This window comes from Saimiri boliviensis, chromosome 5, assembly GCF_048565385.1.
Source record: "Saimiri boliviensis isolate mSaiBol1 chromosome 5, mSaiBol1.pri, whole genome shotgun sequence".
Taxonomy (NCBI): Eukaryota; Metazoa; Chordata; class Mammalia; order Primates; family Cebidae; genus Saimiri; species Saimiri boliviensis.
Window position 1 is genome coordinate 128,751,037 of NC_133453.1, and position 25,606 is coordinate 128,776,642.

The 25,606-nt window shown below is 42.9% G+C and overlaps 2 protein-coding genes across 2 annotated transcripts in view; one reads left to right on the top strand and one right to left on the bottom strand.

Moving 5' to 3' along the window:
* Positions 1–2,884: 2,884 nt before the first annotated feature.
* On the bottom strand, positions 2,885–6,971 carry RAMAC (RNA guanine-7 methyltransferase activating subunit). Its single transcript, XM_039480053.2, has 4 exons — positions 6,798–6,971; positions 5,780–5,828; positions 4,271–4,449; positions 2,885–3,623 (listed from the first exon to the last, which is right to left on the bottom strand). Exons 3-4 carry the CDS (start codon positions 4,438–4,440, stop codon positions 3,437–3,439), a joined length of 357 nt encoding a protein of 118 aa, XP_039335987.1. The 5' UTR covers positions 4,441–4,449; positions 5,780–5,828; positions 6,798–6,971; the 3' UTR covers positions 2,885–3,436.
* A 51-nt stretch (positions 6,972–7,022) lies between these two features.
* Positions 7,023–25,606, top strand: part of HOMER2 (homer scaffold protein 2) — a 142,057-nt gene continuing 123,473 nt past the window's right edge. Inside the window, exon 1 of the mRNA XM_010350139.3 lies at positions 7,023–7,303. Coding sequence (XP_010348441.1) covers positions 7,236–7,303 — 68 coding nt within the window. The 5' untranslated portion in view covers positions 7,023–7,235. The remainder of the gene's footprint in view (positions 7,304–25,606) is intronic.

A 25,606-nucleotide genomic window follows, 5' to 3' on the forward strand; every position in this document is an offset into this window, starting at 1 on the left:
GTAATATGATTTTATAAATTGTTTTGTTGTTGCTGTTGTTTGTATTTTTTTGAGACGGAGTTTTGATCTTGTTGCCCAGGCTGGAGTGCAATGGCATGGTCTCAGCTCACTGCAACCTCTGTCTCCCAGGTTCAAGTGATTCTCTTGCATCAGCCTCCTGAGTAGCTGGGATTACAGGTGCCTGCCACCATGCCTGGCTAATTTTTGTATTTTTAGTAGAAACTGGGTTTCACCATGTTGGTGAGGCTGGTCTCGAACTCCTGACCCCAGGTGATCTGCCCATCTCAGCCTCCCAAAGTGCTGGGATTACAAGCGTGAGCCACCACGCTCAGCCTATAAATCATTACCATTTTTCTGAGACAGGGTTTCACTCTGTTGCCTAGGCTGGAGTGCAGTGGCGTGATCTCAGCTCATTGTACCTCCACCTCCCAGGTTCAAGTGATTCTCCTGCTTTAGCCTCCCTAGTAGCTGGGACTAAAGGTGTGTGCCACCACACCTGGCTAATTTTTTGTGTTTTTAGTAGAGATGGGGTTTCACTGTGTTAGCTAGGATGGTCTCAATTTCCTGACCTTGTGATCCTCCTGCCTCGGCCTCCCAAAGTCCTGGGATTACGGGTATAAGCCACTGCGCCTGTTTAGAGACAAGGTCTCATTCTCTTGCCCAGACTGGAGTACAGTGACATGATCCTAGCTCATTGTAGTCCTGAAGTCCTCAGAGACTCAAGGGATCTTCCTGCCTCAGCTTCCTGAGTAGCTAGGACTATAGGCATGACCACCACACCCAGCTAATTTTAAAATTTTCTGTAGAGACAGGATCTTGCTACATTGCCAAGGCTGGCCCTGAACTCCTGGCCTCAAGTGATCTTTCTACCTTGGCCTCCCACAGTGCTGGGATAACAGGCGTGAGCCACCATACCCAACCAGGTGATAGATATTTTTGATAACACTTCTGCTTTCAGAGAAGATCCTGGAGTGTTGTCAGGACATTACTATTTGGCTAAGTATCTGTAGTATCAAAACCTTTAATTTTTTTTTGAGACAGAGTCTCACCCTATCACCCAGGCTCGAGTGCAATGGCGTGATCTCGGCTCACTGCAGCCTCTGCCTCCTGGGTTCAAGCAATTCTTCTGCCTCAGCCTCCCAAATAGCTGGGATTACAGGCACCTGCCACCACACCCAGCTAATTTTTGGTATCTTTAGTTGAGACAGGGTTTCAACATGTTTGTCAGGCTGGTCTCGAACTTCTGACCTCCTAATCTGCCCCCCTTGGCCTCCCAGTGCTTAGATGACAGGCATGGGCCACCATGCTAGGCCCAAAACCTATAGCACTGTCTTGTTGTCTACTGATGTAATTAGGGAGGTACAGGGAAAATGCTTACCTTAGTTAATATTTTATTTACATCTTAGTGTGAATGCATGACTTATTAGGTCCTTTCCAATAAAACAGTTACCAGAGAGGTGGCTTTCCAGGGAGAATAAAAGAGGTAGAATCAGAGCATGAAGTACCTGGAGAAGTCAACTTTGAGGGCCTAGAGTGGAGTGCTAAGAGAGAAGGCAGTAAAAGACAGGTTTACAAAGATGCTGCCTTTTTTTTTGAGATGAAGTCTCGCTCTGTCACCCAAGCTGGAGTGCAGTGGCATGATCTCAGCTTATTGCAACTTCTGCCTCTGGAGTTAAAGCAATTCTTCTGCCTCAGTCTCCCAAGTAGTTGAGATTATAGGCATGTGCCACCACACCGAGCTAATTTTTATATTTTTAGTAGAGATGGGGTCCCACTATGTTGATAAGCCTGGTCTCAAACTCCTGACCTCAAGTGATAGTGATCCACCCACCTAAGCCCCCCGAAGTGCTGGGATTATAGTTGTGAGCCACTGCACCTGGCCAGAGATGCCTTTTTGAATATTGTTTGATTTTTTTATTTTTTAATTTTTTTTGGTCACTCTAATAAAGTCAGGGAGGTGCCTGTTAATTCCTTTGACCTATGTTGAAACTTGCACTCTTAATGTTACTTTTAAACCAAATAAGCCCTTTTCAACAGATATGAAAAATAGCATAATAAAAAAACCAAAATCTCATTTCACCATATTAATAAATAGGCTAACTGCCAGAACTTGGGAGTGAAGACACTTAAATTTTTTTAAAAAAATTTTATTTGAATGAAACCATTAAAATGATTTGAAATAGAATGATCTTTGTGAAGCAAAGTTTATAGCATCACTATTTATAGAAGAGAAAGCAGCAGAGGTATGCATCTGGAAGTGACTATAACATTGTAAAATCAGCCCACATTAAATACCAAAAAAGTAAGAACAATCAAAATGCAGCATTATTTACAGGATTAAAAAGGAAAGTTTGGCCGGGCGCGGTGGCTCAAGCCTGTAATCCCAGTACTTTGGGAGACCGAGAGGGGTGGATCACGAGGTCAAGAGATCGAGCCCATCCTGGTCAACATGGTGAAACCCCGTCTCTACTAAAAATACAAAAAAATTAGCTGGGCATGGTGGCATGTGCCTGTAATCCCAGCTACTCAGGAGGCTGAGGCAGGAGAATTGCCTGAACCCAGGAGGCGGAGGTTGCAGTGAGCCAAGATCGCGCCATTGCACTCTAGCCTGGGTAACGAGCGAAACTCTGTCTCAAAAAAAAAAGAAATAAAAAAAAAAGAGGAAAGTTTGAACATCGCAGAGTTAAATTTTTGTATGTGTGAATTTTGACCTGCTATGTTGTTAGTGAAAAGCCTTAGTGGGTATATAAAACAATGTCACCCTAATCCCAACCACCACCAGCTCAAGACACAAACTGACAATGATTCCTTCCTTATTTTACAGCTTTATTACTGATTTCCCTCTAAAGAGTCCCAAATAAATGTGGAGCTGACTCATTATCTATAGAGTAAGGAATCACAAAGTACCACAGTCACGTAACAAAAGCAAAAAAAAAAAAAAAAGCAATTGTTTTATCTTTCAACTGCTGATGTTATGTACATATGTACAGTCTTTCACAAGAAGCATAGCTGTGCATTCATGAGCTGATTTTGTATTAAATTCTAGAATTTTAGAAACGAGCAAATCTAAGTATATGGATACTCTCTTACCTTACAAAGTAAAAGCAAGCATTTTCTATTTTAAAATTTTTATTTCTGTGTAAAACAAAGGTCTCCTAGAGGTCAAATAAGAAAATATAACAAACTCAAAGCACTATTACGTCATCAAACAAGGAAGACTCTGAGGTAGAAGTCAAGCAATATAATCCACAATTTCAGGTATTACCAGCAACCATCACATCTCGCAAGTAAGATCTATTTTTTTTTTTAAGTCTTAACTTCCAAAAAATAATGCGTTCTCTAAAATCAGATGTATAACTATGACCAACAGAAGTCACCCAAACTTTTGTCATGGCAACAGAGTAAATGCTTTTACTAAAAGCTGCCAACATTTCTATCAGTAGTAACCGTAAGGAGGCCGCTGGTTGTAACCATAATGTCCGTATTGGTGGGGATAGTAAGGTTCTTGTCTGTGTTGCGGGTAATTGTTACCCCAGGATCGGCCATGCCACTGATTGGATCGATTGTCACTTGGCCACCCCCATCTGCCGTCCCTGCCTCTGAACTGTCTGTTATCTTGCAATCTACAAGAACAAAACAAAAAGTCTTTGAACTTCCTTGTTAAAAAAACACATGACAAACCCATAGCAGTGCATCTAGTTTCTCAATAAATAAGACTAAAAAACATTTTTCACAATAGAATGTTACAGCACCAGTTATTCAAACCTTTCTTAAGACTGAAATCATTCTTCTAGTACTGTACTACATACACTTTACAGAGAAATAGGCAGACTATATAACCAATAGAATGGTTCTGAATTAAAGTGAAATCTATTCATTTGTACAAAAATGGTATGGTAATTTATTTAAGTAAAAGTAAACTTCCATTTGTAAACTTCTTCATAGAGTAAAATCAAAACAATATTTTCTTTATGGAATTGAACAAGTTCTAGAAAACTCTAGGTTTTTAAAGTAGATTTGCATAGAAAGTATTAGTCTATAGAAAGAACATTTAAAAACAAGAAAACACACACACTTGAACAGCAAGGAAAAAAATACATGGTGCTGAAAAAATATTAAAGCAAGTATTTATCAGAAACAATATACCAGGCACTATTAGGCACTAGGTATGACATACTAAAAACTAGTCCCTGCCCTCACTGGCCTTACAGTCTAGCAGATTAACGCTATCCTCTGCCAGGTCAACCATTTGCATTTGTTCTTTACATACCGGCTGCCTCTGTTTCTTTGGTTCCCACCAGCTCTGCTATTCCATTCCTCAACAATTGGAGGGGACTCAGGAGGGCGTTTTAGGTATTCCTGATATTCCTTGTCATCTTCTGTGAATCTACTAGAAAACATCTCTTCAAAGTTTGGAGCAGCTCCGGCAGTGTCAGTCATTCTGAAATTCTGTACAATTTTAAAGACATTTTTATTTAAAAAATTTTTTTAAATTAACACTATCTCTCTAGATAATGAAAAACTAAGATGTAAACAATTGTTAGGGAGGGTATTTGTGGAAGTCTTTGTGTCCTTCAGACTTGTTATGTTTTAGGTATTGAATTCAACCTTTTTTTTTTTTTTGGAGACAAGATCTCTCACTCTGTCACCCAGGCTGGAGCACAGTGACAATCTTAGGTAACTGCAGCCTTGACTTCACTGGCTCCAACAATCCTCCCACCTCAGCCTCCCAAGATGCTGGACTACAGGTGCATGCCACCCACAAGTGGCTAATTTTTGTATTTTTTGAAGAGACAGGATCTTGCCATGTTGCCCAGGCTGGTCTCAAAGTCTTAGGCTCCAGTGATCCTCCTGCCTTGGCCTCCCAAAGTGCTGGAATTACAGGCATGATCCACTGGGCCTGGCCAAAATTATTTTCTTACTGTATCAACTTATAATAAAACATTTTGGACAAAGAGATGTGATATTGAAAGCTATTGTGATAACTTCTTCATTAGTCTGCCTTTCCTCCAAACATATGCATCTATTTGTAACATTTATACTACCTACCTTCACCCCAACAATATTAAACCAAAATTATTGTTTGGATTGCAAGAAGCAATATGTAGACACTGTCTTATTTTCTTTTCCCCTCCCCGAGACGGAGTCTTGCTCTGTTGCCCAGAGCTTGAGTGCAATGGCGTGATCTCGGCTCACTGCAACCTCTGTCTCCCAGGGTCAAGCAATTTTTCTGCCTCAGCCTCTCCAGTAGCTGGGATTACAGGTGCACACCACCACGCCCAGCTAATTTTTGTATTTTTAGTAGAGATGGGATTTCACCATGTTGGCCAGACTGGTCTTGAACTCCTGACCTCAGGTGATTGGCCCGCCTCAGCCTCCCAAAGTGCTGGGATAACAGGCATGAGCCATCCTACCGGGCCTGACACTTTCAGGCTATTGTTTTTAGTGTGCTTTATCAAATACCAAATATCAAAGCCTTTCAGTGTGTCTGGGGTTGGCAAACTCTATGTCAAATTCTCAAATCCAAGGAATGAATTTCAAATAAATTCAGCTAATTAAAATCATGCCTAGAATTCTATCAGGATCACAGAAATCACTAAAAAGATGACTCATGCATAATCCAGACAGGCAGTAAAAATCATAAGGCAAGTAAAAGGTGCTACTCCATTTTTATGTTCTCGGACGACTCCCCACCCACACTCATGTAAACAAATATCAACTGTATTATTACTGAGAACGGAATTTAAATACAATGTTAATTGACCCAAGCTTTACTTACCCCAGAGATTTGAGGCAGCTGTACTGCTTAATGTTTAGGTTGTTTAAATCTGCGGGAGAAAGAAAACAAACTTGACTTTTACTCTCAAAAGGTGTTTGGAGGGGAGGGTGGTGCATTTATGTCTGACTCAAGGAAAGACTTGGGGTAAAAGTGCTCTAAGGCCGGGCGCGGTGGCTCAGGCCTGTAATCCCAGCACTTTGGGAGGCCAAGGCGGGCGGATCATGAGGTCAGGAGCTCTAGACCATCCTGGCTAACAGGGGGAAACCCCATCTCTACTAAAAATACAAAAAATTAGCTATGCGTGGAGGCAGGCGCCTGTAAGTCCCAGCTACTCGGGAAGCTGAGGCAGAAGAAACACTTTAACTCAGGAGGCGGTGGTTGCAGTGAGCTGAGATGGCGCCACTGCACTCCAGCCTGGGCGACAGAGAGAGACTCCGTCTCAAAACAAAAAACAAGTACTCTAAAGACTTTCAAAGCTAATAGCATTCCAAATAGGGAACTGGCTCTCACAGTGAAGAGCTAGAAGCTACAAGATTTGTCCTCTGGGCCTTCAAAAGCAATATAGTTCAAGTATGAATAAGAACTTCATAAAGTATGTATGTTCTTTTAGGGTAAGCCTTTCAGATTTGTACCCGAACAGTACTAGTTTATTCACCACAAATAAAACCACAAAAAACTTCGGCTGCGGGCGACTAACCCTTGAAATAACCAACGAGAATGGGGTTTCGCTGCCCTAGGAGGTGAGCCTAGAAAACAGACGAAGATGCAGACTTTTCAACTGCGTTTTCTAGTCTGTCCTCAAGGCACATCACAGCTTGTTTACCAAGGGTTCTAGCAGATCTGCTCCATTCCGAAGCACCTTACACCTCCAGAAGTGAGGGAAATTACGGGCCGTGACAGGCAAATGGCTTTCGGTCTCGCAAAGAGTACAAATTTCACCGCTCAGGCGGAGGTCACCTCACCGGCCACCCAACTCGGTCGCCCCGCTCCCTCCTCCCGGGCGTCCGGGGCGACTCACCCGCGAAGGGCTGTCTCTATCCAGCTTGGGCTGAACCCCGCCCGCGAGGCACTGGAGGCCACAGGAGAGGTGGTCTCTAGCCAGCTACGCCGCGGAACTCCAGACCACTCCAGCCCTCCAACGTAACGGAGGCCCTTCCGCTAGAATCCGACAACCACCCGACTTCCGCTTCCGGCGGGCTGATGCTGAGGCTGGGCTGTCTGTCAAGTCTCGCGATAGCTAAGGCTCGTTGTGTAGATCGCTTTGCAGCAGAGCGCTTCTTTAAATGTTGGCGCAACGCCCAGAGCTCAAGGAGGTGTGGGCAAGTAGCTGTTTAAAGATGGATGATGCCTTCCGTGCGCTTTCAGCCTGCCTGGTGGCTGGGCAGTCGAAAACGTCGCTGTCTATTAAGCCACTTTGACTGGGAGCCGGTGACTGGTAGAGACGGAAGTTCTGAGTATGTTTGGAGAAGGGAGGGAAAGGGCCCTTCCCGCCGCCTGCTCCGGAGGCTTCGTGGGGAACGTCAGGTGAGAGCAGGCCATGAAGCGTAGACACGAGTGATGACCTAGGGGATGCTTCGCCTTTCTCTCCTGCCCGGGCAAGCTTCGGTAGTAAGATTTCCGTAGTCCATTTTGTATGTGGTTTTGCGGAAACATACCCCCTCTCTGCTCCAGTTTCAGCTGTCGGTATCCAGCTACTTCCAGGAGCCTTGTCCTGTCTTCTGGGATGTTCCGCAAATGTGTAAACACTTAATATCCCGACAAAGCTTGGCCTGTTCCCTCCCAAATTGCTTCCCAGGCTATGCATCCTTTTTTGTTAATACCGCCAACTTGGAAACTTTGCTGACAGATTTGATGCCCTTTCTTTTTTGTTCATGCTCCCATCACTTGCCAAGTCCTGTCGATTGTACCCTACAGTAATTCCAGCATCTTCTTACCCACTGCCCCCACCTAATCAAAGTTCTGATAATTATCCCCTGAACGGTGTAAATGCATGTACCTTTCTCACTGATGTCCTGCCTCTAGCATTACGCTGCTACTAGCCTATCTCATATATACTTGCTATAGGTGTAGTCATCTTCAAGCACCACCGTGATCCAAAATAGCTGATCCAATGGCTTTCTGTTGCCTGTAGATTAAAGGTCAAGTTTATTAACCTGGATTCAAAACTTTTTTTATTTTCTGCTGTTCCCCGTCCATTCTCCCTCAGTAAGTGGTAAACCAGACCTTGTGAAGTACTTCATGCATAAATCATTACTTTTTTTTTTTTTTTTTTGAGACAGTCTCGCTCCACCAGGCTCCTGGCTGGAGTGCAGTGGTGCCACCTAGGCTCACTGCAGCCTCCGCCTCCAGGGCTCAAGCAATTCTCCTGACTCAGCCTCCCGAGTAGCTGGGACTACAGGCACGCGCCACCACGCTCAGCTAATTTTTTTGTATTTTTAGTAGAGACGGGTTTCACCGTGTTGGCCAGGATGGTCTCGATCTCTTGACCTCGTGATCCGCCCGCCTTGGCCTCCCAAAGTGCTGGGATTACAGGCGTGAGCCACCGCGCCCGGCCATTACATTTTTATATATTGCTCATGTCCCTTATATGAAATACCTGTCCCTCCCCATCATCTCCAAATGTTGAAATTCTGTCCATTATTTAAAGCTTTAGAAATAATTTTTCTAGCCGGGCGCAGTGGCTAAAGCCTGTAATCCCAGCACTTTGGGAGGCTGAGGCAGATAGATCACGAGGTCAAGAGATCGAGACCATCCTGGTCAACATGGTGGAACCCCGTCTGTACTAAAAAATACAAAAAATTAGCTGGGCATGGTGGCGCTTGCCTGTAATCCCAGCTACTCAGGAGGCTGAGGCAGGAGAATTGCTTGAACCCAGGAGGCAGAGATTGCGGTGAGCTGAGATCGCGCCATTGCACTCCAGCCTGGGTAACAAGAGCGAAACTCCCTCTCAAAAAAAAAAAAGTAATTTTTCTAAAATTATCCCTAGAAATAATTTTTCTTTATATTGAGAGCCCATGATATTTTTGGAACTTCTTGTATTTATTACCAGTTTCTAACTTTGAACTAAAATTATTTATGGGCAAGCCTTTTCCCCTCTAAACTGTAAACAGGCCCTTATCTCATGCATTTCTACATTCTGGAGTGTATAACATTGTGTTTTTTTCGTTGTTGTTGTTGTTGTTTTTTGACATAGGGTCTCATTCTGTCACCCAGGCTGGAGTGCAGTGGCATGATCATGGCTTACTGCAGCTTCAGCTTCCTGGGCCCAGGTGATCCTCTCATCTTGGCCTCCCGAGAGCTGGGACTACAGGTACACACCACCGAAGTACACACCACCACCCTGTTAAGTTTTTGTATTTTTCATAGAGATGGAATTTCACAGTATTGCCCAGTCTGTTCTCGAACTCTGGGCTCAAGTACTCTGCCCACCTCAGTCTCCCAAAGTTCTGGGATAACAGGCCTGAGCCCAGCCCCATGTTGTGCTTTTTACATGAAGTTAGCACTCAGTAAATATTTGTGGAGTGAATGACAGAACTATGAATATTCCATGTAATCTTTTAGAAACATTAACCTAGCAAAAGTGTATAGGATAGCATGGATGAGAGGATAGGATAGTCTTGGTGTTGGGTAGTAAAGGTAAGAGGTAAAAAAACCAAGGGTACAATAAATGAATAATACCATCTTGGAGCCCCAGTAGTGCAATTGGTTAGCACATAGTACTATAGTACTTATAGCACTATCCTTAGTTACTGAGTGGATGATGGGAGAAAAAGATTGGTAGAAATCAGGGAAGGAGCTGGGCACAGTGACTCATGCCTGTAATCCCAACACCCTGGGAGGCCAAGGCAGGAGGATCATCTGAGGTCAGGAGTTCAAGAGCAGCCTGACCAACATGGTAAAACCCTGTCTCTACTAAAAATGCAAAATAATTAGCCAGGCATGGTGGTGGGTGCCTGTAATCCTAGCGACTTGGGAGGCTGAGGCAGGGAGAATTGCTTGAACTTGGGAGGCAGAGGTTGCAGTGAGCTGAGATTACACCACTGTATGCCAGCCTGGGGGACAGAGCAAGACTCTGTCTAAAAAAAAAAAAAGAAGAAGAAAAAAAGGAAATCAGGAAAGACTCCAGTTCTTTGAGCCTAGGAAATTGGGGCTGAAAGGGAATATCCATAAGGTAAATTGGCTTTAAAACTCAGAGCCCAAATACATTTGTAAAATTTGAGATAGTGGTGAAATATTCAAGAGAAAATTTCTGGGAAGTTGTTAGAAATACAAGACTAAAGCTCAGGAAAGAGAGGCTCTGCCTAAATGTGTAAATGTGTGAGTCATTCATGAAGAAACAATAGTTGAAATCACTGGTGTACAAATGGTCCCCAATAGGACAGTTTGACTTAACGATTTTTGTGACTTTACAATGGTACTATGTATATTTAGTAGCAGTGTACTTTGAGTATCCATAAAAACATTCTATTTTTCAGTTTCAGTACAGTAGTCAATAAATTATATGAGATATTGAACACTTTATTATAAAATAGGCTTTGTGTTAAATAAGCTTGCCCAACTATAGGCTAATGTAAGTGTTCTGAGCATGTTTAAGGTAGGCTAGGCTAAGCTATGATGTTTGATAGATTAGGTGTACTAACTGCTTTTTTGACTTATAATATTTTCAACTTATGGGCTTATATGGACATAACCCCATCATAAATCAAGGAACATCTGTATATGATCTTTTCAACAGGGAAAGTGTTCATAGAGAAGAGAAGGCGACCAAGGCCTATCTCTCAGGAAATACCCATATTTAGGAGACAAGAATAGGAAATACAAAACTTGAAGAAGGACAGTGTAACAGGTCAAAAACTAGGAAAAACGTTTTTTCCCCACCTAGTATCAGAAAGCAAGGACAGGGGCTTCTTGTAGGCTAGTTTGCTTGTTTCCTTGTGACTATTATTGACATTATTTGTAAGTAATGAGGACTTATCCAGAAAAGAATATACGGGTTGGACATCCCTAATCCCCAAATACAAAATCCAAAATGTCTCCAAATCCAAAACTTTTTGAATGCCAACATGACATTCAAAGGAAATCCTCCTTGGAGCATTTCGGATTTCAGATTTTCATAGTAGAGATACTCTACTGGTATTTCTTTCCTGTAAATTTGTGTACAACACTTAGGAGCCTCTAGGCCTCTGAGGGTTTCTATGAAGAACTCTTTAAGTATTCCAGCAGATTTTCAAATGAAATTTTTTTCTGCCCACAATGTCTTTTCATACTCTGATATCTTATCAACTATTATGTCTCATTATCTGACAACAGGAAACTTTCAAACAGGTAAGTTTGAAAGCATCAAAACTTTTTCACTGAAAGCATTTTTGATGGAAATGTTCGCAAAATGTGGTTCTTACCTATCTGGTATAACCAGAGTATAGGGGCCATAATTTAATCTTTGCTTGGCAACTAAAAGTTAGTGTTAAAATATTAGTTATATTCTTCTGGATAGTAATATCCTTGGGCCTGTTGCTATGTATGAGAAAAGTTACACCATGAAATTTATAGTGTTTTTTCTACTAGTTGTAGACATTTTGTTTTACTTAAGCGAATGTATTTTGTAAATTGTGATAAAATATATGCAACATAAAATTTACCATTTTAACCATTTGTAGGTGCACAGGTGGTTGACAGTAAGTACATTCACATTGTTGTGCGACCATCACCACCATCGATCTCCAGAAATGTTTTCATCTTCTCACACTGCAATTCTGTGCCCACAAAGCCATAACTGCATTTTCCTATCCCCCCCACCCCCATTCTACTTTATCTTTAGGAATTTGACTACTCTAGGTACCTCATACAAGTGAAATCATACATTATATGCCGTTTTGTGACTGGCTTATTTCACTTAGCATAATGTCTTCAAGGTTCATCCACATTGTAGTATGTGTCGGAATTTCCTTCCTTTTTAATGAGTGTTATTGCATTGTATGTTTATACCACATTTTGTTACACATTCGTCTATTGATGGAGACTTGGGTGGCTTCCTTCTTTTGGCTATTATGAATAATGCATGTGTGAATATAGATATACAAGTATCTATTCAAGTCCCTGCTTTCAATTCTTTTGGGTATATACCCAGAAGTGGAATTGCTGAATCGTATTATTAATTTTTTGAGGAACCACCATAGTGTTTTCCATAATGGCTGTGCCATTTTACATTCCCAACAGCAGTGAACAATTACTCACAACTTTAAACCTTAGTTTGACTCAATGATCTAGAGGCAAAACACACCAGCAGAAAGTCCTGGGGAATCGTGGCATCAAAAGAACTCTACTTTCAGAGGCCGTTTATGTTCTTGGACAATAACCGCATTAAAGATGGTAAAGCTGAGGGTCAAGAGGTTATACAGTTTATCCAGGGACACGGCTGGTAAATGGGCTGTCAAATGGGATAGGAAGAGGGAGATATTGTGCAACTTGCAGTTGCCTGTGTCTTTGGCTAGTGCATCCTCTGCTCTTGCAAGTTGTGCCTGCAATTATTCCTTCGCTCTTCTCTGTTTTCAACTCCCCTTCTTTACTGGCTGCTCCCAACCCCACACTTGCTCAAATTTCTTCAGTCTCAAAACAAAACTGATACCCTGCCCTCAATCCTATATTCTCCTCAGACTATCTTAGATCTCCTTTTCCCCAAGAGATGAGTATTTTACAAAGAATACTCCCCACCTGCAGTTTATACTTCTTTACCTTTTCTTTCAATGCAGTCAAGCTTCTGCCCCTGAGTACTCCACTAAAACCACTCTGGCAAAGTTCACTAGGGACAAGTTGTCCCAGGGTCAAAGTCAAGGCTCTTTCTAAATTCTTTGGCATATTTCATATCTGTGCAGTATTTGATGCTTTTATCTCCTTCCTCCTTTAAACCTTCTCACTTTCTTTCAAAGTTTCTCATGATTCTCCTGTACCCCAGGTCACTGTTTTCTTATTGTACCATATTATTTTATGTGATGGTCAGTCAGGTGCAGCCACAAGAGGAGACATAGGAGAGGCGCCGAAAAGCAAAGTTTATTACACTTACAGGTCCTGAAGACAGGAAGCACAACACGCCTTGCAGAGGCACATGGGAAAGACACCAGAATGGTCAGAGGCAGAAGACAGGAGCAAGGGGAAAATGTTAGGCCAGAGCCTTTATTGGATTTTCATTAGGAAAGGAAAGGCAGGTCAGGGTAGACATTTTAGGATTAGCTAGTTTGAATAATTTCGGAGGGCTCTAAACTATAGGGATGCTCCCTAGTTGCCTCGTACCTCGCCCTGGGGTGACTGAGACAGGAATATTGTCTCTTGGGGTGTATGGGCCATATATAGGGGCTTTGGTTCTTGATTGTTTGCTTTGTGTATCACAGGCATGCTCTTGGCTGGGCCCTTTTTAAGACATTAGAACATCATAATATACCTCTTAGTGGTATATAACAAAATTAAAAACATAATTTACAGAAATTTAAATATATATTTATATGTGTGTATATATAAACGTACATACATATATGTAATACACTTCTCTATCTCCGTCTCTTTGACTGACTCCCTGTTCCTCTTCCTGCTGCTTAAATGTTGGTATCTCTGTAACCTTGCCTGTACTCTCCTTGTGTTGCCCATGCAGACTATCACTTTTGTGGTTTCAGCTTCCATTTCTGCGCTGATGACTCAACAATGGATATCTCCAGCCATTCATCCCGTATGAGCTCTAGACTCATAAATACTTTCTGCTTGCTAGAAATTTCCATCTGGATGTCCAACAGGCATCTGCAGCGTGTGTCTAAATGCGAGTTCATCTTTCTTCCTGAAGCTGTTTATCTGCCACTCTTTCCATTCTCAGAGAATGCTTCCTCCCAGTTTCCCTTGCCAGAAACCTAGCAGCCATCCTTGACTCTTCCATCCCTCTCATGCCAGATACTCAGTGTCTCCCTAAGTCCTGCGAACTTCAGCATCCGACTGAACTTTCTCTTCTGTTTGACCACTCCTCCTCATTCCTTCACGTCACCCTCTTAGTTACAGCCCTCGTCATTTTCCATACACACCATGCTGATAGTCTCTAACTGATCAATCCCTGTACCAGTCTTGCTCTAATCCAGACCCTTCTCCACTCTGCTAGTAGAGTGTCCTTTATTATTGTGAAATATACAGAAAATAATTGATGGAAATATAATTAATTGTATATCTACCAGCTAGCTCAGAGTAGCTTGATTGTATCTAGGCCTTGATTTATCTACCTTTCAGTGATTCCTAATTTCTTCTAGGATACAGTCCAAGCTCTTTAGTTTGAAATGTACAGCTGAACAAGATTCAACTCTGTCTTCTCAGTCCAGTGTCATCTCCTGCCTCTCTCCCTGTACTAGTCTGTTCTTATGCTGCTTTATTAATAAAGATATACCGAAGGCTAAGTAATTTATAAAGGAAAGAGGTTTAATTGACTCACAGTGCAGCATGGGTGGGGAGGCCTCAGGAAACTTAGAATTATGGCAGAAAGAGAAGCAAACATGTCCTTCTTTACATAGTGGCAGGAGAGAGAAGAGTGAAAACCAAGCAAAGGGGGAAGCTCCTTATAAAACTGTCAGATTGTGGCCAGGCACAGTGGTTCACGCCTGTAATCCTGGCACTTTGGGAGGCCGAGGCAGGCACATCATGAGGTCAAGAGATTGAGACCATCGTGGCCAACATGGTGAAACCCCACCTCTACTAAAAATACAAAAATTAGCTGGGCATGGTGGCATGTACCTGTAGTTCCATCTGCTTGGGAGGCTGAGTAGAACTGCTTGAACCTGGGAGGCAGAGGTTACAGTGAGCCGAGATTGCGCCACTGTACTCCAGCCTGGCGACAGAGTGAGACTCCATCTCAACAAACAAAACAAAACAAAAATGGTCAGATCTCATGAGAACTTACCCACTATCACAAGAATAGCATGGGGGAACTGCCCCCACAATTCAGTTACCTCCCTCCCAGGACATGTGGGGATTATTGGAACTACTAAATGAGATTTGGGTAGGGACACAGCCAAACCATATCACTCCCTAAATGAAATAAATGCATGGTCATATCAAACTGTTTAAAGTTTTGGAAGACTTCATACTACGTTGTACACATGCTGTCCCTTCTGTTTGCAGTGCCCTCCCACTCTGGTCTACCTGGTAAACAGCCTCTTCAGGTGATCTTCCACAGTACATGCCACTGTTGTCCCCACCTCCAAATAGAATGAATTATTCTTTCCTTTATATCTTTCATATACTTAGTCAAGCATTTATCACAGGAAGTGAATTCCTGTGAGGAACTGTAATTTGATTACATCCACCTAAATTATAATCTCCTTGAGGGTAAGGCTGTATCTTTCACATCTTTAGCAATGAGCATAGAGTCTGGCAACCTGATACATAGTTGGTGCTCAGTTAATATTTATTGATCTCGCCCCTGCCTTCCTCTCCAGGTTTGTTTGTTTGTTTGTTTTGAGCTGGGGTCTCCCTCTGTTGCCCAGGCTGGAGTGCAGAGGCATGATCTTAGCTCCCTGCAACCTCCATCTCCCAGGTTCAAGCAATTATTTTGCCTCAGCCTCCTGAGTAGCTGGTACTACAGGTGCCCGCTGCCATGCCCAGCTAATTTTTATATTTTTAGTAGAGACGGGTTTCTACCGTGTTTGCCAGGCTGTTCTTGAACTCCTGACATCAAGTGATCCACCCACTTCAGCCTCCCAAAGCGCTGGGACTGCAGGCGTGAGCCACCGCGCCCAGCCTTCCAGGTTTATTTTCGACTAATTTTTTCCCACTTCCTCCCACCTCAGTCAACATTGAACCATATATAAAGACTCAGCCCACCTCATGTACATAACACATTTGTTCCCTGGACTCCTTTTTATCAGATAAGCATTCACATTACCTTATTGAATCTGTTTTGATGTCCCTCTTTCCTGCTAGAGTGTAAGTGCTAAGAGTCCGGGGACCATGTGTGATGTCTCCTCATCTCCAGCACCTAGCACTGAGGCTGACACACATCAGGCAGTGAAGAGATGTTTATGAACATATGAGTGAAGGACTTAGACTTTCCGATTTCTAAGGTCTCCTGCAGCTCTAAAACTGATTTGAGGCTCTGAAAATTGTGACATAATCTCAAAATTTTCTCTGAGCAGATGGTCACAACAGTTGAAGCACCAATTTAAACAGTTGCCAAGTATGAAGGTAAACATTTAAGAAAGTTAATCAGAATGAAGGTGAATACTTCAAAACTGTGTATTAAAGTAGTCCCAGGCACCCCGTTTGCACCCATGGTGGGTTCCATATGTTCCCTCCGATAATAACACATGTGCCTTGAGAGTTTCTCAGAAAGGTGTTTAACAACCTCCCTATGACTAAACCACCATTGGCTAGAAATGAGCTGCAAGCACTTATTTCTCTGCAGCAAAAATTATATTTTTTTAGAATTTTGCTATAATTTACTTGATTTTAGTTAACACAAAGTAAGATCATTCATTTGTGTTCAGGTATAATCCTGATCTAAAGATTCTTAGGACTTTTTCACACCACAAACGTTTATTGCTATGCAATATATTTCTGGAGTGAGGAGAGTTTAAAAAAAATGTAGAACATATCTTAAGATCTAATTGTATAGTCAACCATAAGATAGTTATGATGGTAATATATGCAGTATATAAAACAGAGTGGCAGGGCGCAGGGCCTCACGCCTGTAATCCTAGCATTTTGGGAAGCCGAGGCAGGTGGATCACCTGAGGTCAGGAGTTCAAGACCAGCCTGACCAACATGGTGAAGTCCCATCTCTACTAAAAATTAAAAAAAATTACCTGGGTGTGGTGGTAGGCAACTGTAATCCCAGCTACTTGGGAGGCTGAGGCAGGAGAATTGCCACTGCACTCCAGCCTGGGTGAAAGAGCGGACTGCATCTCAAAATAAATAAATTAAATAATGCATGATAATCTAATGGGGTGCAGGAAGAGATAATTGCAACTAGATACATAAGTATAGAGGTACTTCAGGGTAAAGGAAGACTAAGAGGAAAGTGAAATTAACCCTGGTAAATTTACTGAAGAAGCATACACACAGAGTGCATGCACACTCACACTATATGGATTGCTGGAAGTGAGCTCCTGTGAGGAATATGGATTCTTGGATGCAGCACTTTGGAATGCTGACGTGGGTGGATCGCCTGAGGTCAGGAGTTCAAGACCAGCCTGGCTAACATAGTGAAACCCTGTCTCTACTAAAAATACACAAAACTAGCTGGGTGTGGTGGCAAGTGCCTGTAATCTCAGCTACTTGGGAGGCTGAGGCAGGAGAATCGCTTGAACCTGGGAGGTGGAGATTGCAGTGAGCCGAGATTGCATCATTGCACTACAGCCTGGGAAACAAGAGCAAAACTCCATCTCAAAAAAAAAAAAAAAAAAAAAAAAAAAAAGTCTATTCAAATCATTTGCCTGACACTCACGCCTGTAATCCTAGCACTTTGGGAAGCCAAAGTGGGCAGATCACTTGAGGTCAGGAGTTGGAGACCAGCTTGGCCAATGTGGTAAAACTCCATTTCTACAAAAAATACAAAAATTAGTCGGGCATCATGGCATGCACCTGTAATCCTAGCCACTTGGGAGACTGAGGCATGAGAATCGCTTGAACCAGGAGGTAGAGGCTGCAGTGAGCCGAGATGACACCACTGGACTCCAGCCTGGGTGACAGAGCAAGACTCAGTCTCGAAAAAAAACAAAACAAAACAAAAATATTTTGCCTACTTTTTTGGATTATTAGATTTTTTTCTTAGGGAGTTGTTTGGCTTCCTTATATATTCTGGTTGTTAATTGCTTGTCAGATAGGTACTTTGCAAATATATTCTCCCATTCTGTGGGTCCCAATTCTTTTGTAGATACTCTTCAGAGATAGACTCCAAGACTGCTGCATTTCCCTGTGGGCAGACTCACAGAGCTCTTTACTAGTCTCCTCTCACAAGTCCCCCCAGGGAACCCCTGTGTAATACCATCCCAGTCATATTTGGAACATGAGCCATGACCCTCACTCACCTGGGGAAATAAGTCTCTCTCTTCAGATTACAGCGTATTCATTCTCATTAGACATTGTCACATACTGACTCTGTTTTTGCTGTGGTAGGTAGGAGTCTGTCCCTCCCACAGTTAAGTGGAGAACCTTTGCTCTATAGAGATCTTTAGTATTTTTAAGTGGGAAGGACATTGGCTTAATTTTTTCACCCAGACTGGAGTGCAGTGGCATGATCTCTGCTCACTGCAACCTCTGAATCCTGGGTTAAAGTGATTCTTATGCCTCAGACTCCTGGGTTCAAGTGATTCTCTTGCCTCAGCTTCCCGAGTAGCTGCGATTACAGGTATGCCCCACCATACCTGGCTAATTTTTGTATTTTTAGTAGAGACAGTGTTTCACCATGTTGGCCATGCTGGTCTTGAACTGGGCTCATGTGATCCACCCACCTCAGCCTCCCAAAGTGCTGTAATTACAGGTGTGAGCCACCGTGCCCGGTGAGACATTGGCTTTAGATGGATGTGGATGACCTGAGTGACTTTGCTGAGCTACTTCTCTGAGGCTCAGTTTCCTGTTTCCAAAATCTATAGCCTATGTGATAAGCATCATTAACAGTTCCTCACTGTTTTCCAAACCAAATTAAAACACTCCAACTTGGCTGATTTGAATAGGGAGAGATTCTTATACAAACATTTGTCATTGTCCTATGAAAACAGCCAGTTAAAATGTGAAGACTACTAGCACTACCATTATGTAGTAAATATTCAGCATTTACTACATGCCAGGCACTAGCAGGGCTTTATATTTATGTTTACTTATTCTCACAACAACCTACCTGGCTATTTATTATCCCTCTCTTACAATCCAGGCTTACAGATAGATGACAGGCAATTATAATAAGCAAGCAGGAGAAATTAGATTTAAAGTCAGTCCTCTTTTCCAAAGGCTGTGCCCTGCCCATGGAAGGATACCCAGGAACCTAGAGAAAAACGTATTTGAGCTGTATTTCTGAGACATAGGAGCAGGATGGCAGGCTGGTCAGGATTGCTCTGTGGTGAGAGACTAGAATGCAGATGTTCTGTGGCTTTGATTGAAGCAAGATCTGTTTGCTTTCATATTAAACACTGCTCTAGCCAGAAAATGGAACCTGTCAGAGTTCAAGTGATGACTTGGATACAGCTCCTTTGACTTTGACTTATTCCCGAAGTCGGAGAAAAGCAGTGCAAAGGATATAAATGAGACAACCAGGTAGGGAGGCTCCCTGCTGCCTGCCTCTTTTGTACCTCCCAGAAGGTATACCCAAAATTTAATGTGTCTGGAGAACTCATACAGAGTAAGATGTCCACCAGGTCCAAAGCATGTAGAACTGTGGGCTCAGTGCTTAGCACCCAGATACAACTTTTACCTCCATCTAAAGCAATCATTTGATTACTCAGAAGTCTACATCACCTGGGGCTAATACCCATATCTGAGACTTTGAAATTCCTGCTGTGCCAGCACTTGAGGCAGTCTCCATTTTCTTACACCTCTACTGGAGCGCCTAAGAATTTTCTATTTATTTCCACTTGGGTGGGTCACATGGCTGACCTGGCCATGGCCTGCAACGGACACACAGGCATAAAGCTGCATTCCATTGTAAAACTTAAAGAATATAATTCATATTGTTGGCCAGAAGGCACCCCACCTTCAGGTAGAGGTGCAGGAGTTCTTGGATGGTTAAGGCTGAAATTTTGTTCAAAAAACAAGTTCTGATAGAGACATAAAGCAGATCTGTGATTGCCTGAGTTAGGGTAGGAGAGGGATTGGCTACAAATGAGCATGAAGGATCTTTTTGGGCTGATGGAAATGTTCTGAAACTACATAGGGGTGATGGCTGCACACTCCATAAATGTGCTACAAATCATGAATTGTACACTTAAAATGGGTGAATTTTATGGTAAGTCAATTATACCTAAGAGCAAATGAAGGAAGGAAGGAAGCTAGCAAGGTAGCTTGAATATATGATCTTGAAGCACTTGGTTGAAACCCCAGGGTAATATGGCACAGAGAACAGAAGAGGAGATTTGGGCCTGGAAAACATTAAGGTCAGGAGTTAATGATTAAAATGTTAGTGTCCAGACATCTACCTTTGAGCAGTCTGTGTCCTGATGTACCTCTTGGAAAGATGACAATTATAATATTACTATTGTCTGCGGCAGAAATAGCTGGTTCCCTCCCCCACCCCCGTATCAGTTCTGTTCTGTCCTTCCACAGTAGAGGAAGGGTTTTGAAGCACTGGCCCAGAACTGGACTGATTTTAGCAGAGTCAGAGACTAATGGCAAGAGCCATGATTTCTTGCTTCCAAGAATCCTCTAAAATCTATTTAAAATTTTAAATAAATTCTCCACCGTAAGGTTGTTGCATCTAAAGAGTAATGTCAAAGTGAAGCTGGCTATCCATCCAGGCTGGATAGTGACACAATTACTAAAATTTATTTGAAAATGGTGTCAGCTGGGCACTGTGGCTCATGCCTGTAATTCCAGCACTTTGGGAGGCCGAGGCGGGTGGATGACTTGAGGTCAGGAGTTTGAGACCAGACTGGCCAACATGACGAAAACTCATCTCTACTGAAAAAACACAAAAATTAGCTGGGTGTGGTGGCAGGTGCCTGTAATCCCAGCTACTTGGGAGGCTGAGGCAGGAGAATCACTTAAACCCAGTAGGCGGAGTTTGCTGTAAGCCGAGATGGCACCACTGCACTCCAGCTTGGGTGACAGAGTGAGACTCCATCTCAAAAAAAAAAAAAGAAAGAAAGAAAAAGAAAGAAAAGAAAAAGAGAAAGTGATGTCAAAGCAGAAAAAAAAAGATACCCTTAGCAGTTCTGCATCCTCAACAGCTTCTGTTTCTCTCTCTGTGTGTCTATGTGTGTGGGTCTGTTTCTCTTGCTGTCTCTCGCTTGCACTCTCTCTCTCTCTCTCTCTCTCTCTCTCTCTCTGTCTCTTTCTCTCTCTCTCTCTTTCACACACACACACACATACACCCCTGATTCAGAATTCTTGAGAAAGGAGAAGAATCAACCAATGTTAGAAGCAAGAACCATGCCCCAGTGCCCTGTGGAAGTTGGGCCTGCAGGAAGGAGCACATGAGCTTCCTCTCCCTATCCCCCATAATTTTACTTATCTACACCTATGGCATAATGAAGAGCCCAGGCTTTAGCTGAAAACATCCAGAAATCCAGAGTTGCTCATTATCAAGAATTGACTTTTGTTAACCAAGCTCATGATGTTCTCAGCAAACAGGTGCCAGTTTATTAATTTACAATGAGGACTGTATCTTCCCTTTAAATGGACAATTTTCTTCCCATCAATGATCCAGGGAGTCCCTTCCTCATGTCTGGGTATCCGGGTGATACCAGGGGCCATGGACGATGGCTTTTCACCTCCGTGTCCTCAGCACAGGCTCTGGAATACAGCTGATGATTAACAAATATCTGCCAAAGGGAATTGAATTTTGCCAGGGATAAGGCTTATTTGTCTTGGGCCATTTTTAGTCAAACAGGAGCTGGAGATATTTTTATCCACGTATTATCGTAGTCAAAGGCTATTTCTTAGCCACAAGATCCATGCAAAACACAGCATGGCAAGATTGGTGAAGAGGCCATTTTTTTTCTTACACAGCTGACTCCATTATAAAGACATTGTATCTCAGAGGATTTACCTAGCAAGCTATCAGTCTACTTCATTTTGTATGTTCTCTTTTTCTTTACATTTGACATGAATGCTATAAAGGATTCTACTGTGGCACAGGTAATAATAGCACACACAACTATAGAGTCTCCACTGCCCATCCTTGAAATAGATCATTCAGTAGAACAGCAGTGCTGTCATTTACCGAGTTGTATGGAAAGTAAGGATTAAAACCGAAGATAAAAAAAAGAATTATGAGTCAGTGGAGTCCAATTTAGCCTTAATGGTAATGTGAGGCACGTTATTAGAGGTCCATTTTCAGGGAAAATTACATTGTTTGGAATGAAGTGTCCTGTCCATTTGTCAGAGCCCTGGTGATAAAATCACTGGTGATAAGAGACCTCTCTCAAGCCCTAAAACTTAGGCCTCTCTTCTGGGCCCTCTCAAATCATTGCGGATCTAGGTACTCCTAATAGTCCTCAAGACTGCTGACAGTTCTGTCCTCCCCTGCCTCAGGCAAGAAGAGTTTCTGGTCAGGTTGGCTTGCTCAAAATTCTTAGCAGTCGTGACTCTGCTCTCTCTGAGGTCAGTGTGCCCAGGACCCTCCCATTGACCTCTTCTCATTGTATCTATTCCTATGGCTTCAGCTACCACCCATATTCTGAATGGAGCCTTTGCCCCTCACTTATCACGTACGACCTTCACAGTGTTTAGTCATCGGTTATTTTTTCACATAATCCTCTCCGCCCCATCAGATATCCTAGGTCTTTCATCCAGCTGCCCTGTTCAGTTCAGTTAAGCAAACATTTATTGCATGTGTTTGGCAGGCATCTTCTGTAGTTGTTGAGGATACAAAGGTTCTAATAGTGAATCTTCCTCTATTTCGTTCATAGGTTTTTTTTGTTGTTGAGACGGAGTTTCACTCTTGTTGCCCAGGCTGGAGTGCAATTGTGTGATCTCAGCTCACTGCAATCTCCACCTCCTGCCTCAGCCTCCTGAGTAGCTGGGATTACAGGCATGTGCCACCATGCCCGGCTAATTTTGTATTTTTAATAGAGATGGAGTTTTTCTTTTTTTTTTTTTTTTGAGACGGAGTTTCGCTCTTGTTACCCAGGCTGGAGTGCAATGGCGCGATCTCGGCTCACCGCAACCTCCGCCTCCTGGGCTCAGGCAATTCTCCTGCCTCAGCCTCCCAAGTAGCTGGGATTACAGGCACGCGCCACCACGCCCAGCTCGTTTTTTGTATTTTTAGTAGAGACGGGGTTTCACTATGTTGACCAGGATGGTCTCGATCTCTCAACCTCGTGATCCACCCGCCTCGGCCTCCCAAAGTGCTGGGATTACAGGCGTGAGCCACCGCGCCCGGCGAGATGGAGTTTTTCTATGTTGATCAGCCTGGTCTCAAAGTCCTGACCTCAGGTGATCCACCTGCCTTGGTCTCCCAAAGTGCTGGGATTACAGGCTTGAGCCACCGTGCCTGGCTGAGTTTTTTTTTTTTTTTTTTTTTGAGACGGAGTTTCGCTCCTGTTACCCAGGCTGGAGTGCAATGGCGCGATCTCGACTCACCGCAACCTCTGCCTCCTGGGTTCAGGCAATTCTCCCGCCTCAGCCTCCTGAGTAGCTGGGATTACAGGCACGCGCCACCATGCCCAGCTAATTTTTTGTATTTTTAGTAGAGACGGGGTTTCACCATGTTGACCAGGATGGTCTCGATCTCTTGACCTCGTGATCCACCCGCCTCAGCCTCCCAAAGTGCTGGGATTACAGGCTTGAGCCACCGCGCCCGGCTCTGGCTGAGTTTTTTATTTTTATTTTTACTATCTGTAATTGTTGGAATCTTTAAAGTGTTAACTTTCAGTTACTGTTCTCTTTCTATCCCTGCATCTTCTCTAAGTTTATTCATTTCTATGGTTTTGATTTCATAAAGGTCATTTTCAAATATACATGTCTGGCTCCATGTCTTACCTGTCTCATTTACCTTATGCACTTAGATGTCTCTTTGTCTTATTAAATAAACATTTACTGTAGCTTTAGTTCCTGGGTCTCTCAAATGCAGAAGTGAATGAGGAGTGTTCCTGGGTCAGTAGGTGTATGTGAACCCACCCACAAAGGCTGAGCTCAGAGACCGAAGAAAGCGGCTGACAAATCCAGTTTATCAGAAGGAAACATTTAATAGGGGCTTACAAACAGAAGTGATGTCTTGGCAGCCATGGGAATGGTAGATCCCCACATCCCTCTAGAAAGTATCGTTTATAAATAGCAAGCTTTTAGGGTAAAGATGTACAGCTGGTCATGTCTTCAGATTTTCTTGCCAAGATTCATGACCACTGGGGAGGTTAGGTAAGCATCTTTATGAGGGTTTATCTATGTACAGGCATTGTTTCAAGACCTTACTGCAGAATACCTTTGTGTGTGGGGATCAGACATCATGGCAGTTTCACTTCAAGATGGTGTGACTCTTGCCATGCTGTAGGCTGTTTTCCTACAGGAAGCTATTAAGGTGTGGTGTATTAATGCAGGGCAGTTTTTTTTTGTTTTTTTTTTTTTTTTTTTTTTTTTTTTTTGAGATGGAGTTTCGCTCTTGTTACCCAGGCTGGAGTGCAATGGCGCGATCTTGGCTCACTGCAACCTCCGCCTCCTGGGTTCAGGCAATTCTCCTGCCTCAGCCTCCTGAGTAGCTGGGATTACAGGCACGTGCCACCATGCCCAGCTAATTTTTTGTATTTTTAGTAGAGACGGGGTTTCACCATGTTGACCAGGATGGTCTCGATCTCTTGACCTCGTGATCCACCCGCCTCGGCCTCCCAAAGTGCTGGGATTACAGACTTGAGCCACCGTGCCCGGCTAATGCAGGGCAGTTTTAAGCAGCTATTTAAAATGCTTAAAAACAACTATCGATAATTTTTCTGCTTCCCTATTCACTTTCTCAGTTTCCTCAATGAGAGTCCCTTTCTTTTCTAATCAGAAAAAACGTAAGAGAGGACATAAGTGATGTGTTCAATTATGTCTTAGAGAATAGGGTGGAAGAGAGGCAGCAATTTGCATCACCTTTGCCAACATCTGCTAGCTAATCCCCCAATATTTCTCAGACCACTTTAGATCTCTCTTTTTCCTTCCAGATAGTTTGGCTGTGAAGGCAGCTGAGATTATGATCAGCCTTGAAGCTGAAACCTACAGTTTGTCTCCACACTTCCTCTCAAAAGAAAGTACGTTTTAGACTTTGAGCTGCCTAGGAAAAGGACCATATTTTGTTAATTTCTACAGCCCCAAAGCACATAACAGTGTGTGAAACAGTCTGAAATGATGGAATACTATGCATCTGTAAAAGGAAAGCTCTTTTCGTTCTGTTATAGGGTGATCCCTGAGATAAGTGAAGAAAGGCCAACTGCAGAACAATGTATATAGAATACTACCATCTAGGTAAAGAAAGAGGAATTTTTAATTTCTGGAAAGATGCATAAGAAGCTTGCTGCCTCTGGAAAGGGAACTGTGTTGCTGGGGAAGAGGGGTGAGAGGGAGATTTTTCACTGCAGACCCTTTTGAACTTTAAACCCTGTTAATGTTTTAGTGATAAAAGTAAATAAAATTTAAATCTAAAAAAATGTGTTCAATTTATTTGAAATATCCGGAATAGGAAAATCCATAGAGACAGAAAGCAGATTAGTGGTAGCCAAAGGCTAGGGAAGGAATGGGGACTGATGACTAACTGGGTTTTAGGTTTCCTAGTGGGGTGATAAAATATTCTGGAACTGGATAGCGGTGATGGTTGCACAACATTGTGAAAGTACTAAATTCCATTTTGGCTAAAATGGCTGGCCATGGTGGCTCATGCCTGTAATCTCAGCACATTGGGAAGCTGAGGCGGGAGGATCACTTGAGCCCAGGAGTTTGAGACCAGCCTAGGCAACATAGTGAGACTATCTTTTCCAAAAAAAAAAAGTAAAAAATTTAAAAAATGGGCCGGGCGCGGTGGCTCAAGCCTGTAATCCCAGCACTTTGGGAGGCCGAGGCAGGTGGATCACGAGGTCAAGAGATCGAGACCATCCTGGTCAACATGGTGAAACCCCGTCCCTACTAAAAATACAAAAAATTAGCTGGGCATGGTGGCGCGTGCCTGTAATCCCAGCTACTCAGGAG

Bases quoted from the DNA above. Each gene is read 5' to 3' on its own strand.
- RAMAC (XM_039480053.2), bottom strand. From the start codon at position 4,440: ATGACTGACACTGCCGGAGCTGCTCCAAACTTTGAAGAGATGTTTTCT. The intron at 3,624-4,270 runs GTATGTAAAGAA...TTGTTCTTGTAG, and splicing joins CAAAGAAACAGAGGCAGCCG to ATTGCAAGATAACAGACAGT.